Source organism: Osmia lignaria, chromosome 3, assembly GCF_051020975.1.
Source record: "Osmia lignaria lignaria isolate PbOS001 chromosome 3, iyOsmLign1, whole genome shotgun sequence".
Lineage (NCBI taxonomy): Eukaryota > Metazoa > Arthropoda > Insecta > Hymenoptera > Megachilidae > Osmia > Osmia lignaria.
In genome coordinates this window covers 12,143,368-12,156,012 of record NC_135034.1, presented here as the reverse complement: position 1 = coordinate 12,156,012, position 12,645 = coordinate 12,143,368, and the positions used below count along the sequence as shown (strand labels likewise).

The following is a 12,645-nucleotide window of genomic DNA, read 5'->3' as shown; positions in this document are numbered from 1 at the left end:
ATTTTCTTTCCGTAAAATTGTATTTGCAATGTGGTACACTTCAGAACCTCAAAGGCATAGTTCCTGAAAAAAATATAACAGAGATTAAATAGAAAAAAAAAACCATAAATCCCGCAGCCAATTCGCTCGTATTATTTGCTGCATAATTAATAAGTGTACCATTGAAATAATGATGCAATTATTAATAATCCATCAAATAATAACGATTTCCCAGGTCTCACCACGGGGAGGTTGCTGCGGTTGGAGACCCGCCCTACCTCGTCCCATCCACCCTCCATTTATGCAAATTTCTACTTTTATTCAATAATATCATCCTCTTGGTGCACATTTGCAAAATGTTTCGATTGTTGTGCAAACGAACAACAAAAGGAGCATTGTTTTTATTCACTACCTACCTATCTACTTATCTATACATATATTTACGTAGATTTTTATTCCTATCGCAACACATTTTAATTTTGATTTTGATTACAGATCTGTAATTAATAAATATGCAATTGCATATTTGTCCTATAGACTTATATTACTAAGAATACCTACAAATACGAGCGCTCGTAATTATATTAAAAATTCGCTTAAATCTAACGCTTCCTAATTAAACACTGCAGTGTTAAACGATTATATCTTAATCACCATAAAGTTAAAGGGATTATTAAAGGGATATACATAAATAAGTACAATGAATTTGTTGATTTTGTTGTCCTCACCAGAATACTTCCTGAAATAAACTGAAAAGGATTAAACATAATTTAAAAAAAGAGTGAGGCTTATATAGCCTTAATCATAAATTTACAACCTGCCTGAAACAAACAGAAAAGGATTAAATACGATTTTCGAAAATAATACGGTTCAGATATTACCACTCATAAGAATCATTTTCCCTTTTCAATCATTTTCACCTTGTTTTATTTAATTGAATACATTGAATTCCATTTTTGGACGTTAGATTTTATATTACATTTCTTCCAGTCTATTATCCGATATTATTAATTCACACTTCCTATAAAGATATTTCTCTGCAACAGAAACTCATTAATCGAATTCATACAAAGAAAAAAAAATGTAATAGCTAAAAAGAAGATACATTAGTAACAATAAAATTTCACAAAAATCAAAGTAATGGTTAATGAGTCATTTCCAAATAAGAAAACATCAATTAGACACAAAATATGAATTAAAAACGAATTTCAGTACCAAAATAAAAGCAGAAAAAGATTTATAAAAAAAATTGTTATTAAGTAAGTGATTTCAGTTAGAAACATTAATTATTTCATTTTATGGCATAATATTTAACATTAGTTCATTTAGTAACCAATAATATATAATATTTTAATTGAAACAACTGTCTTTTACTGCAATATACGTAAGTACAACCATGATTCTACTTGACTTTATTGCATTATATTATTCAATACACCTTTCAATGCAAATTTATTGTAAATGGAAAAACTGAAAAGAAAATCACGAGTGGACTTTGCTTTTGAGGAAAAGAATTTGAAAATTTATAAAAGTAATTTAATTAGCATCTCCGTAAGCTTGAAACAAAACATCGCGATCAAAAATTAAAACTAAACAACCCGAACAACAATTATCCACTACTGTTGTTTAAATAAAGTAGAATTAAAATAATAAGCTATCTCGAATGAACAAATATCCCTTGAAATAATTTATCACCAATCACAAAATAAAATGAAGTTCTATTTAAAACTTTATCGTATTTAATAATATTCTGAAAACATTAAATTCATATATTATTTAACAGTATTTCCAATAACCGAATGCTCAATATTTTCAAAATTAAAAAATGGGAAGAAAAAAGAATGGGGGCGTGGCAGTGAGAGGGAGGGTACAGGGGAACCTGAAAAGAAAAGTTTGACTGCCCATAAGAGCAATCCCTAAGCAAACCCTAAAAACAAACCGAAATCACACGCAACACTAATTTTAAAATTGCAAACATTCTGAACTATGACAAAACATCGGCTGGCAACGAGGGGTCTCACGCCCCCTAGACTTACGCCAGACGCTACATACCACCCACCCCGCCTGGACGTCGTGACGCCAGGACAGAGTGCACCCCTTCGCTAAGAGCGCTACCCGCCCGTCCAACACGTTGCATCCAACGGTGTCAGATTGACGGACGCCCATAGTATAGACAAAAGGACTGCAGTTTAGAATATGGTAACATATTTTCATATGTTCCGTATTCTAAAACTGCGCCTGCAAAGGCCTAGTAATGCATGGGTATATCTCCCAGAGATGGTGTTCACGGTCTTAGGCCGCGGAATCCAATGGATTCCCACCGAATGTGAGTCATAGTTACTTCCACTAATTTAATAACAATCGCGAATTCAGTCGCAACACTAATTTCATTAATTATATAATATGTACAAAAGCGTACGCGTGAAGGCTGCTCCATTATACGCAACACTAAGCTGAAAAAAAGAAAAAAAGAGAAAACGCGAACTGTAACGCAACACTATTCAAATCTACCGAATTTTATAAGACGCAACACTAATCTAAAAAAGGGGTACAGCCAATCCAAGGCTGTACCACGGCAGCTGGTCCATAGCTGCCTTATGGACCATGGCAACTCCACTGGATCGTTTTTGGGCATTTCTAATGCAAAACGCGAATATTCATTACCGCAACACTAATTAGCAGGGAACTCTATAAACTAATGCAAAGCAATCGCGTATTTATAAGTCGCAACACTGGGAAACAATCGCGGTAATGTCATTCGCAACGCTATCTTTAACAGACATGCAATTTAAATGCAGAAAAGGGGGATTCTCAAACCGTGAATTTTTTACTCGCAACACTAATTTCATTAATTATATAATATGTACAAAAGCGTACGCGTGAAGGCTGCTCCATTATGCGCAACGCTAAGCTGAAAAAAAGAAAGAAAGAAAAAACGCGAACTGTAACGCAACACTATTCAAATCTACCGAATTTTGTAAGACGCAACACTAATCTATAAAAGGGGTACAGCCAATCCAAGGCTGTATCACGGCAGCTGTTCCATAGCTGCCTTATGGAGCATGGCAACTCCACTGGATCGTTTTTGGGCATTTCATCATATATCGCAACTCTAATGCAAAACGCGAATATTCAATACCGCAACACTAATTGGCAGGGAACTCTATAAACTAATGCAAAGCAATCGCGTATTTATAAGTCGCAACACTGGGAAACAATCGCGGTAATGTAATTCGCAACTCTATCTTTAACAGACATGCAATTAAAATGCAAACAAAGGGGATTCTCAAACCGTGAATCTTTTACTCGCAACACTAAAGCAATGAACATTAAAAAGCAAAACTCTCAAAAATCTTAAAGCAATCAAGATTGAAAAATTAAATTCTATTTTAAAGCAATGCAAGAAAGAAACACTAAATGAAAATCGCGATAATCATGTATACGCAACATTAAATTGAACCGTGATCGATATTCATTCGCAACACTAAATTGAAAACGCGATTTGCCCAAAATCATGGGGGTCACGGGCCCCCTCTTGTCCTGAAATTACAAAACTACAACTACAGGCAAGCACAGTGACAAAGTAGTAACGATAATGATTTCCCATCCTTTTTTGCAAAAGGATGCAAAATCATTAGTAGTTCCCCTCTTGAAAGACAGTTTGTCGGGGCGTTTCGGCATATAGCCTTTTCTTTCTTCGGGCGGTCCACCCACCTGAAACTTATATCTAAAACTCGAGACTTGCAAATTCGCAAAACAAAAAAAAAACCAATCAACAGAAAAGAAAAATCGCGAAACTCTAATTGACACGTGGACGAAAAAGGACTTTACATAAGTCGTTGTTCGTGCACACGTGCCGTGCTCGAGGAGAACTTGTGCGTTTCGTACCTAACATCGCGATCGCGTATGACGACTTATGAAGTCGCCAAAAATTTGAAAAATTGTACAGATAGATCAAAGGCGAACGGCATACTCCATTCGTATCGATCGTATCGTCAATTCTTCAAATATATTCCAGGTACAGGTTAATCACGCGAAATCGCGCCTACCCGACCAAGAGACTGTGACAACCTGTCCCGGCCCTACCTACTTACGATCTATCACACACACCAGAAGGTATACTACCTACCTACCTAACCCTATATTTAAAAAAGGCAAAATCACATTCTCAGAAAAATTCATTCCACGACCCCCATACACTCCACCCGGGCGCAAAAGCCTAAACTAGGGAGAACGTCCCGGGACGCCTCCGTCACCCGAGTTTCATCTCACATCACACTCTACGGTACGTACCATTTTTCACTGAAATCGTCTGGCAAGGCTAGCAATCATTGCGTATAATGATAATTACAAAATTTAATTAACTACTTTGATATAGAATATTTCATAATAATGGTAATAATCGTGGTAATAGTAATGGTAATAATACTATTTCGTTTGTACGTTCATTGTACATCTTATCGAATAAAATATTATTTCAAATTAAAAGTTAAATGTAAAAGTTATTAAACCGACGCAATCCCACAGCCTAAAAACACACACACCATATGTGGAAATTACGTCGTGCACGATATACTAACACAATGCCAGCCGCTAATTAATTATTATTCTTATGAACTAGGTCATCGTGTCCATTGCCTCTACCCATCCAAGTAGCACCTGGGCACGTGAATGGGCTTTGGGAATAAACACGGAAGGGGTTAAACCTGAAAATCCTGATCTAGAAACATGATTAGTACATAAACATCTAACGGGCTAATATTTCACTATTTTAATAAAAGTGACTCGAGTTTGTAAATATAAAGCTTTAATAGCAAATACAGAAAAGTAAAATAGAGCAACTATGACGCAAACATGGTGCACTGCTAATATCAGCTGGCAACGAAGGGTCTCACGCCCCCTAGACTTACGCCAGACGCTACATACCACCCACCCCGCCTGGACGTCGTAACGCCAGGACAGAGTGCACCCCTTCGCTAAGAGCGCTACCCGCCCGTCCAACACGTTGCATCCAACGGTGTCAGATTGACGGACGCCCATAGTATAGACAAAAGGACTGCAGTTTGGAATATGGTAACATATTTTCATATGTTCCGTATTCTAAAGCTGCGCCTGCAAAGGCCTAGTAATGCATGGGTATATCTCCCAGAGATGGTGTTCACGGTCTTATGCCGCGGAATCCTTCTAACTAATTTCATTAATTAAATAATAAAAAGGATTGAGTTTAAAAACCAAAAGGATTCCCACCGAATACTAGTCAGTGCATCGTCATATTTACTCTCGCGTCGGAAATTTCTCGCAACACTAATTTAATAAAGGCAAAACTCTAATAAAAAGGAATTTAATGTCAAAATTGAATTTGATATTTTATTAAAAGCAAAATGACTAATTAAGAATTCTTTACAATGAAAAAAGAATATATTGTGAAAATTAATAAAAAATTAAAACATCCTCGGGCGACTCCCTCCTCAGAGTAAATTTTCAAGAATACGCAAAATGTGTTGAAATAGATCACTCTGACTTGGAAATCTACCCGTCACGAATTGTCTTCTTGCACATAAATTGTTCATTTTTTCATGAACGTTTAAGTAAGTTAAACTTCGCTATTGAATGAATGAAATTTTAGAAAATTCTCAAATTATATTTGAATTTATAATATACAAACTGTAATTAAATCAATGTAATAACATCATTAATATGTATATCCAGTATACATATTACATAATACTATCAATATTATATTGCTTTGAACCATCGCAATAACTAAGTCAGATAGTATTTGACATCTCTATTACAGACAAACTAAATAAAATTGTTTCGGTATTCAAATATTCTAATTCCACATTTAAGAACATTTAAGAACATTTAAGAGCATTCATATATTTCAAAAATATCTATTAGAATATGTGGAATTGAAATGATATTAAAACGCGGAGTACAAGAAGACCTAGCTTAACTAAATGAAATGAAACAATAAAAATGTTACTACTCATGGGTATGTATAATCATACCCATGGTCACTATGCTTGCCAAGCACGTATACAACTAGTAGCCCGTGTCGATTCGGACCATTCGTCCTACGACATGATTGGGCTACCAGAGGAACCATAAAACATGCGACTCACCGTTCGCAGATATACTCTTCTTCCGACAGTCAAACACCAGGTAGGAGGCTGCCATGTAGGAGAATACTGAAGTCGTGAAGAAATTCATCTGTAACAAAAAAAGAAGAATTACGGTTAATTTTGAAAATTATAAATTTTTATTCTAATAAAATTATATATGAAATTGAATTTTATAAAATATTAGCAATCGAAAAGAAATCTCAATTATCATGGGTTGAAATTGTAAATTATTCTATTTTAATAAAAAGCAATTAAGTGACGTACCAAGACGGAAGTCGTGAAGAAAGCCATCATCAGGATATCCAGGAACTCGGCAAACAAAAAATTCATCTGTAACAAAACAAACAAGAATTACGGTTAATTTTGCAAATTATCAATTTTTATTCTAATACAATTATATATGAAATTGAATTTTATAAAATATTAGCAATAGCAATTAAGAAGAACTCTCAATTACTAAGTATTGAAATTGCAAATTATTCTATTTCAATTAAAATTAATTAAATAAAGTAATAAGATACTTACACTCTTTCCTTATGGAGCAACGCCCAAAACTCCTCTTCAGTGGTGCTTTGACTCTAATCCCGGATATATCGAGCAAATAAAAAAAAAATTAAAAATAAAAATAGTAACGCGACCGTGAATAATTTCCGGCGAACAATTGTAAAGACTCTACTTTCACGATGGAAAAAGAAAAATCAGAGCCACGCTGCTCTAGAAAATATTTTATTATACGCAGGAAACACTGACTCTACTTTCGCGTGATTTCTAACTGTACAAGCGCAACTCTATTCAGGGCCAGTTCACCCTTGAAAAAATCAAAACATTGAAAATATTCGTACAAACACTGACTCTACCGACCGCCTTGCGCGCGGCCACAACAATTCCTGAAAGAAAAACTTAGTGAGCAGGGATGGGCTGGGTGGAAATAAACAAAACAACATTCTTCTTATTGAGCTTTCGTAACGGAAATACTGTTATTAATGGCTTGTAAATGAAAATATCTATGTTCGTGAAATATATTCGACGAGCACAAATATTGTTAAAGCTGAATATTGATCCTAGATTTAAATGAAATGCTTTAAATAATTGTTGATAATTATTTTAATGAATATTACATCGATAGAAAATCATTTTGTAATAAAGATAATAGATTATTCTATTAAAGCAGAGGATTTTTGTTGTTAAGATTATAAGCATACTACAAATTCTTGGAAATTCTATTACGAATGATTTATAAATTATCTAATTCTTTTCAATAAGCAAAGTCCAATAATTAACCATGCTTAAACAGCATATGATTTAAAAACATGATTCTATTTTAGTTTAAACTTGCATCGAAAACTGGATATTATAATATAATTACTACGATTTAACAAAAATAGATTGTTTAAGATAATTAATAATTGCAGAAGAGAAGTAATCATTTGCAGTAGAATACGAATTATTTCAATTTTGTTCTAGTTTAAAACAAATGTATTAAAATACTGGACGAAATTATTCAATAAAATGAAAAATTAATTATTCTTTTTCTATGAATTGGTTAAAGAAAAAAAATGTCTTTAATCTTTTCTTTCTTGACTTTGGTAGCAAGTAATTATCAAAAATGCTTATAATTAACAACGACTCAATAAAAAACAAGTAATAATAAATGTTAATAATTGATTAAAATAAATTAAAACAATAAATTCTTACGAAATCCTATTTTAAACCTATATCAGATGTCATGGCGTCCTTTCAATATTCATCAAATATCTGTAACAAATAAGAAATACCAATTTATGTAAATAAAATTTAATCAACAATAATAAAATTATTACTAATAAACGATCGAACTATAATTTATGCAAAATATTTTAATAGGTAGAGGGCGCACCTACTACTTATACGGAAGGATGCTCTCAACACGTCTTGTCACTTGGACGTTCGCGAGAGAAATGGTGAGACCTTCCTTCTTGCCGAAAACCGATCAGCACCATTCGGTATTATTCGGTATTATTCGGTAATGTTCGTCCCCAGCCGAACCGAAGCCGGTAGACGAACATATCTCATAATATTACGATGCTCAAGAAAGAAGGTTATTAAATATCAAACAGTAAATTATGTGAAAGAATATTAAAAACGTTCAATATCGGTTAGGAAATTAACGATATAAAAGGGAAAATAATTCAAATTCTGCTGTTCCAACCTCATTGTACAATCGCGACAAGAGCACAAATTCTCAACTCTTGTAGTTTTGAAGAAAATGCCGAATTAATGTCAAAGATCAAGAATCTAGACTTCTCTTCGATGGTCTTTTCTGTTTTTTGTACTTTTAACACCCGATCGGCAATTTAATTTAATATTTGAAGATAATTTAATCTTACCTGTTGCAGACACGTGAAAGACGGACGAAGCTTCAGAGAGGACTGATGCACTGCGCCACAAATCGACGCACTCGCTCACACAACGACGTGTCTGATTGGTCGAAATGAGAGGACGCCAACATGGGACGACCAATCACAGCCATCGATAGAAGTTTCAAAGTGCTTCGAAACTTTAATACTAATCGTAAGGGAAAGGTTCGTTAAAAATTATCGACGCCATATTGAAATAAAATCAAGATTACTTTTCTCAACTTTAAACACCAAAATATAAGAAACAAAGTAGAAAAAATATAAGATATTGACGGGATTTAAGAAATTATTGATATAAAAGCAGAATAAATGAAGGACATGTTATTTTAATTCGTATATATATCGGCGTAATAGTAAAACACGAGAAAATCAATTATCACGATATATAACAATAAATTACGGAAAAAATGTACTAAAAACATGAAAAAATACAATAATATTCGAAAAATTATTGATATAAAAAGAAAATAATTCAGATTCTGTTCTTCCAACTTCATTGTCGATTTACAGCAAGAGCAAAAAATTTCAACTCACGTATTTTTAAAGATAACCTCGAATTAATGTCAAAAAACAAAGAGCTAGACTTCTCTTCGGCTATTCTTTCTCTTTTTTGTATTTTCAACACCCGGAAGACAATTTAATTTAATATTTGAAGATAATTTAATCTTACCTGTTGCAGACACGTGCAAGACGAACGAAGCTTCGAAGAGGAATGCTGTACTGCGTCACAAATCGACGCATTCGCTCACACAGCGACGTGTCTGATTGGTCGAAATGAAAGGATCCCCAATGAAACAACCAATCACAGCCATTGGTAGAAGTTTCGAAACTGTAATGCTAATCGTAATGGAATCGTTCATACAATAAATATCAACGAAAAAATCGAATAATGTACTTTTTTTAGCAACACGCGTCTTGTATTACATTTTATATTATTGTAATTATGTAATAAATAAAGGGGAATATTGCTTTAATAACACTTTCCTATGGCGTGATTTTGATACGAAATATTTAAGAACATATTATTTCGGATATAAATTTTGACACTTATGTGCAATGTATGCATAAGCGAAATGTTAATATGTACAAAAATTGTAATCAATCGATTCGGTCGAGCACAGAAAACGAACGAACTGCGCCCTACAGAAAAAACGAGGAACTAAATTTGTGGTCTGTTTTACCTTTTTGACGTCTTTCAATGAACAATCAACGAATAAGACTCATAATAAAGTTCAATTGTTGAAGTATTAACTAACACGTAAATTGTTATGATAAACGATAACTATAATGTTTTCTATGTTGCAAGTCCGTACTGATATTAGTAAATCTGATAACAGAGTGTTATAGTCGGTGACAATTGTTGAAACAAAGATATTTTGTTCTGATGCCAAATTGTATTGATTGTTATACATTTAATGGTTTCCATACGAAAACACGATATCCAGGTTTAAAACGAATTATACGAAATGGGTAAATAGCAACATGCTCGATATTATTTTTCTTTACCTTTATGCCAATTTAACCTAACTTAACCTTTTTATTGAAACAGAGTTACGAAATCGCAGATCTACTTTGTCTCAGAAAAATTTGTCGCAATCGAGCAATAATAATAATAGACAAAGCAACGATGTTATCAGTTTTTCTCAACCTGTTCCGAGTACTAGCAGGCGTACTAGGGGGAGCATAAATTCCAGTCAACGATTAGACGAATCTCCGAAACGGATGCTTTCCGAAGATCAAAACGAACTTGTTAATAGCCTTATAAGATACCTTTTGGTTTTAGACAGGGAAAAACAAGTTATCAGTAAGGCTCATTTAGTCAAGAATGTTTTTGGTAAGAGAGGACAACACTTTCATCAGACATTGAACAAAGCTAAAATTCTTTTGTCAAAGGTACACACAAAATTTCATTGTTTCTTAATGATCCAAATATTTTAGTGACATATCACAAAAACATAAAGGTGTACAATTATGTGTATTGACAGATTTTTGGATATCAATTGGTAGATCTGCCAGGTAACAAATATATCCTAGTAAACGAAATACGAAACGAAATACCACATATTTATCCTACTGCAGAAGAAGGTAGGCAACAAGTACTGCTATTTATGGTGCTCACACACATCTTTATGCAAGAAGAATCCTGTACTGAAGGTAAAAACGTTGTAAGACTAATATTATGTAACAACACGTAAATGAAAGCTGTATTAAAATAATTTCAGAAACACTATGGAGTTTCCTTACAAATTTGGAAATTCTACGTTCCGATAATCAAGATCACCATTACTTTGGCAATGTTAAGCGTTTGATAACCGAGGTAAGAACAACGAGTGGAAGAAAAAAAGAGGGTAAAGTATCAGAAATTAAGGATTCCGTTTATTCAGGTCTTCGTCGCTCAAAAGTATCTCGAAAAAGTGGTTACGAATTCAAACGATACAATTGAATATAAATGGGGACCTCGAGCTGAACACGAGTTTTCTCGACGTTCAGCCTTAGAATTCGTATCTGAGGTAATACCAAGCTTTCAAATTGATTTGAAAGATTTCCTTTTTTTAAGTGATTATTTGAGGGACAATCTTGTTTTAGATGTACTGTGGACGGGAAATAAACAGCTGGGCATTACAGTATAAAACCTTACTGGCCCGCGAACAGGCTAAGGAATCCCAGTAACTCGTTACATCGAGCAAACCAAACCAATTACACTGGGTGTCGTTACGTTCGAATGGACAGTCTAATAAGAAATACTTCTTTCCAGGTGTAAAACACAAAACGAATCCTATTATTGTGGGATCAGGACCTAAGCTAACCCAATAATGAAAGGAATCGTGAAAGTAGGGACCAATGATGTCGCGTAACGAATAAAATAGCCGGCTAGCAAGGCAAAAAAGTCCTAAGTTTGATTATCGGTATAGTGATCCTTATTTTTCATCGATTCTCACATTATTGATACTGTTTACAAAGCTTACAAAGAACTAAAAGAAATGGAAATTGAAGATTTTTAATTGATAAAAGCTGTGTCGAACGCGATCGTCGCGCTTGTCCCACCGAGCAATCGTTCCGTCAAATTTTGTTCAAATGTCCCTGAGAGCAGCCGTAAAACTGCGAAGCAAGATTAAAGCTTGCACGCGGTCTTCGAGTTCAGTAGGAGGGTCAGAAAGAATCTGAAACGTTCGGTTGCCCTAGTTTTAATTAAATCTAATCGGATTCATATTTTCTTACTTTTAACGTTACGTTACACAACGCGATGAACAATAAGAATTGGAATAACTATTGTATCGCAGCGTTACAAATGTTGGCACGTAATTGTCCAGGCTACGATTTTCTTAATAAACTGCTGCGTTCGATTAACATACGCTAATTCGATCGGTATATTTGCGTTAACACGAAAAAAAAATAACTTTTGATCTTTTTCTCGCTTCCTTCCTAAACTCGAACAACGAATGTTCTTCCTAAACGAATGTACCTAGTAATTGGAGTTAACCGACGACGTAGCAGCGATGAATCCATAAAAGATCAGAGAAGAAATGTTAAAACATAGAGATAGGATATCCCGTTCGCAATCGAAAACATACCGTTCCGCTTCCGTTTCCGTGGTGAAATAGCAGGAGGATCGCGCGCAGCTACGAATCGAGCGAAGCACGTATCAGCTCGGCCAGCGAATCTGTGTCAGGCTGGGGGGCTGTAAAGTAGCGCGAGGCTCTGCCAAATGCCAGTGCTCGACCGTCCTCTTTGGTAGGTGGTAAGAGCGGTGTGCGCGGTTTCGCACTGCCGCAGTACCGCCGCGAATTATTCTTACACGATTACCGATACTTTTATCCACCTACCATTTTTTTCTCTACAACCGAATCTGGTACGGCCTACTTTTAGTAACACCGTCACCAATTTACCGTGGGACCACTAATGTTTGCGTAGAACGGTGCTAAACGGAATCTTACATAGAAAATAATCGAAGAACATCGACAATACCGATTAACAATGATAGAGGATAATACAACGATCACGCGATACAACGATATTAAGCAGAAGTGAAGAAAGATTGTAAAAAGATGATGAGAGCTAAAGCGACTTGTTCGAGCGATACCGTACGACGCGCTTCGTACAGCCAAATTTGAGACTCCTCCAGTTGGAAGCATCTCTAACAACGG

General features: G+C 34.7%; 1 protein-coding gene and 3 long non-coding RNA genes across 4 annotated transcripts; 2 read left to right on the top strand and 2 right to left on the bottom strand.

Annotated features, from left to right (window-relative positions):
- Window positions 1-5,802: 5,802 nt before the first annotated feature.
- LOC117610728 (uncharacterized) lies at window positions 5,803-7,164 on the bottom strand. Its single transcript, XR_004583002.2, has 3 exons — window positions 6,630-7,164; window positions 6,369-6,434; window positions 5,803-6,192 (listed from the first exon to the last, which is right to left on the bottom strand). It is a non-coding gene; the product is annotated as an uncharacterized LOC117610728 (long non-coding RNA).
- A 532-nt stretch (window positions 7,165-7,696) lies between these two features.
- On the bottom strand, window positions 7,697-9,256 carry LOC117610760 (uncharacterized). The gene is made up of 3 exons (XR_004583005.2): window positions 9,171-9,256; window positions 8,471-8,648; window positions 7,697-7,859 (listed from the first exon to the last, which is right to left on the bottom strand). It is a non-coding gene; the product is annotated as an uncharacterized LOC117610760 (long non-coding RNA).
- On the top strand, window positions 8,095-9,407 carry LOC117610761 (uncharacterized). The gene is made up of 3 exons (XR_004583007.2): window positions 8,095-8,181; window positions 8,480-8,665; window positions 9,180-9,407. It is a non-coding gene; the product is annotated as an uncharacterized LOC117610761 (long non-coding RNA).
- Window positions 9,408-9,649: 242 nt separating this feature from the next.
- On the top strand, window positions 9,650-12,545 carry LOC117610751 (non-structural maintenance of chromosomes element 3 homolog). The gene is made up of 6 exons (XM_034338503.2): window positions 9,650-9,970; window positions 10,050-10,393; window positions 10,486-10,654; window positions 10,723-10,817; window positions 10,885-11,010; window positions 11,087-12,545. Exons 1-6 carry the CDS (start codon window positions 9,967-9,969, stop codon window positions 11,168-11,170), a joined length of 822 nt encoding a protein of 273 aa, XP_034194394.1. The 5' UTR covers window positions 9,650-9,966; the 3' UTR covers window positions 11,171-12,545.
- The last annotated feature ends 100 nt before the right edge of the window (window positions 12,546-12,645 follow it).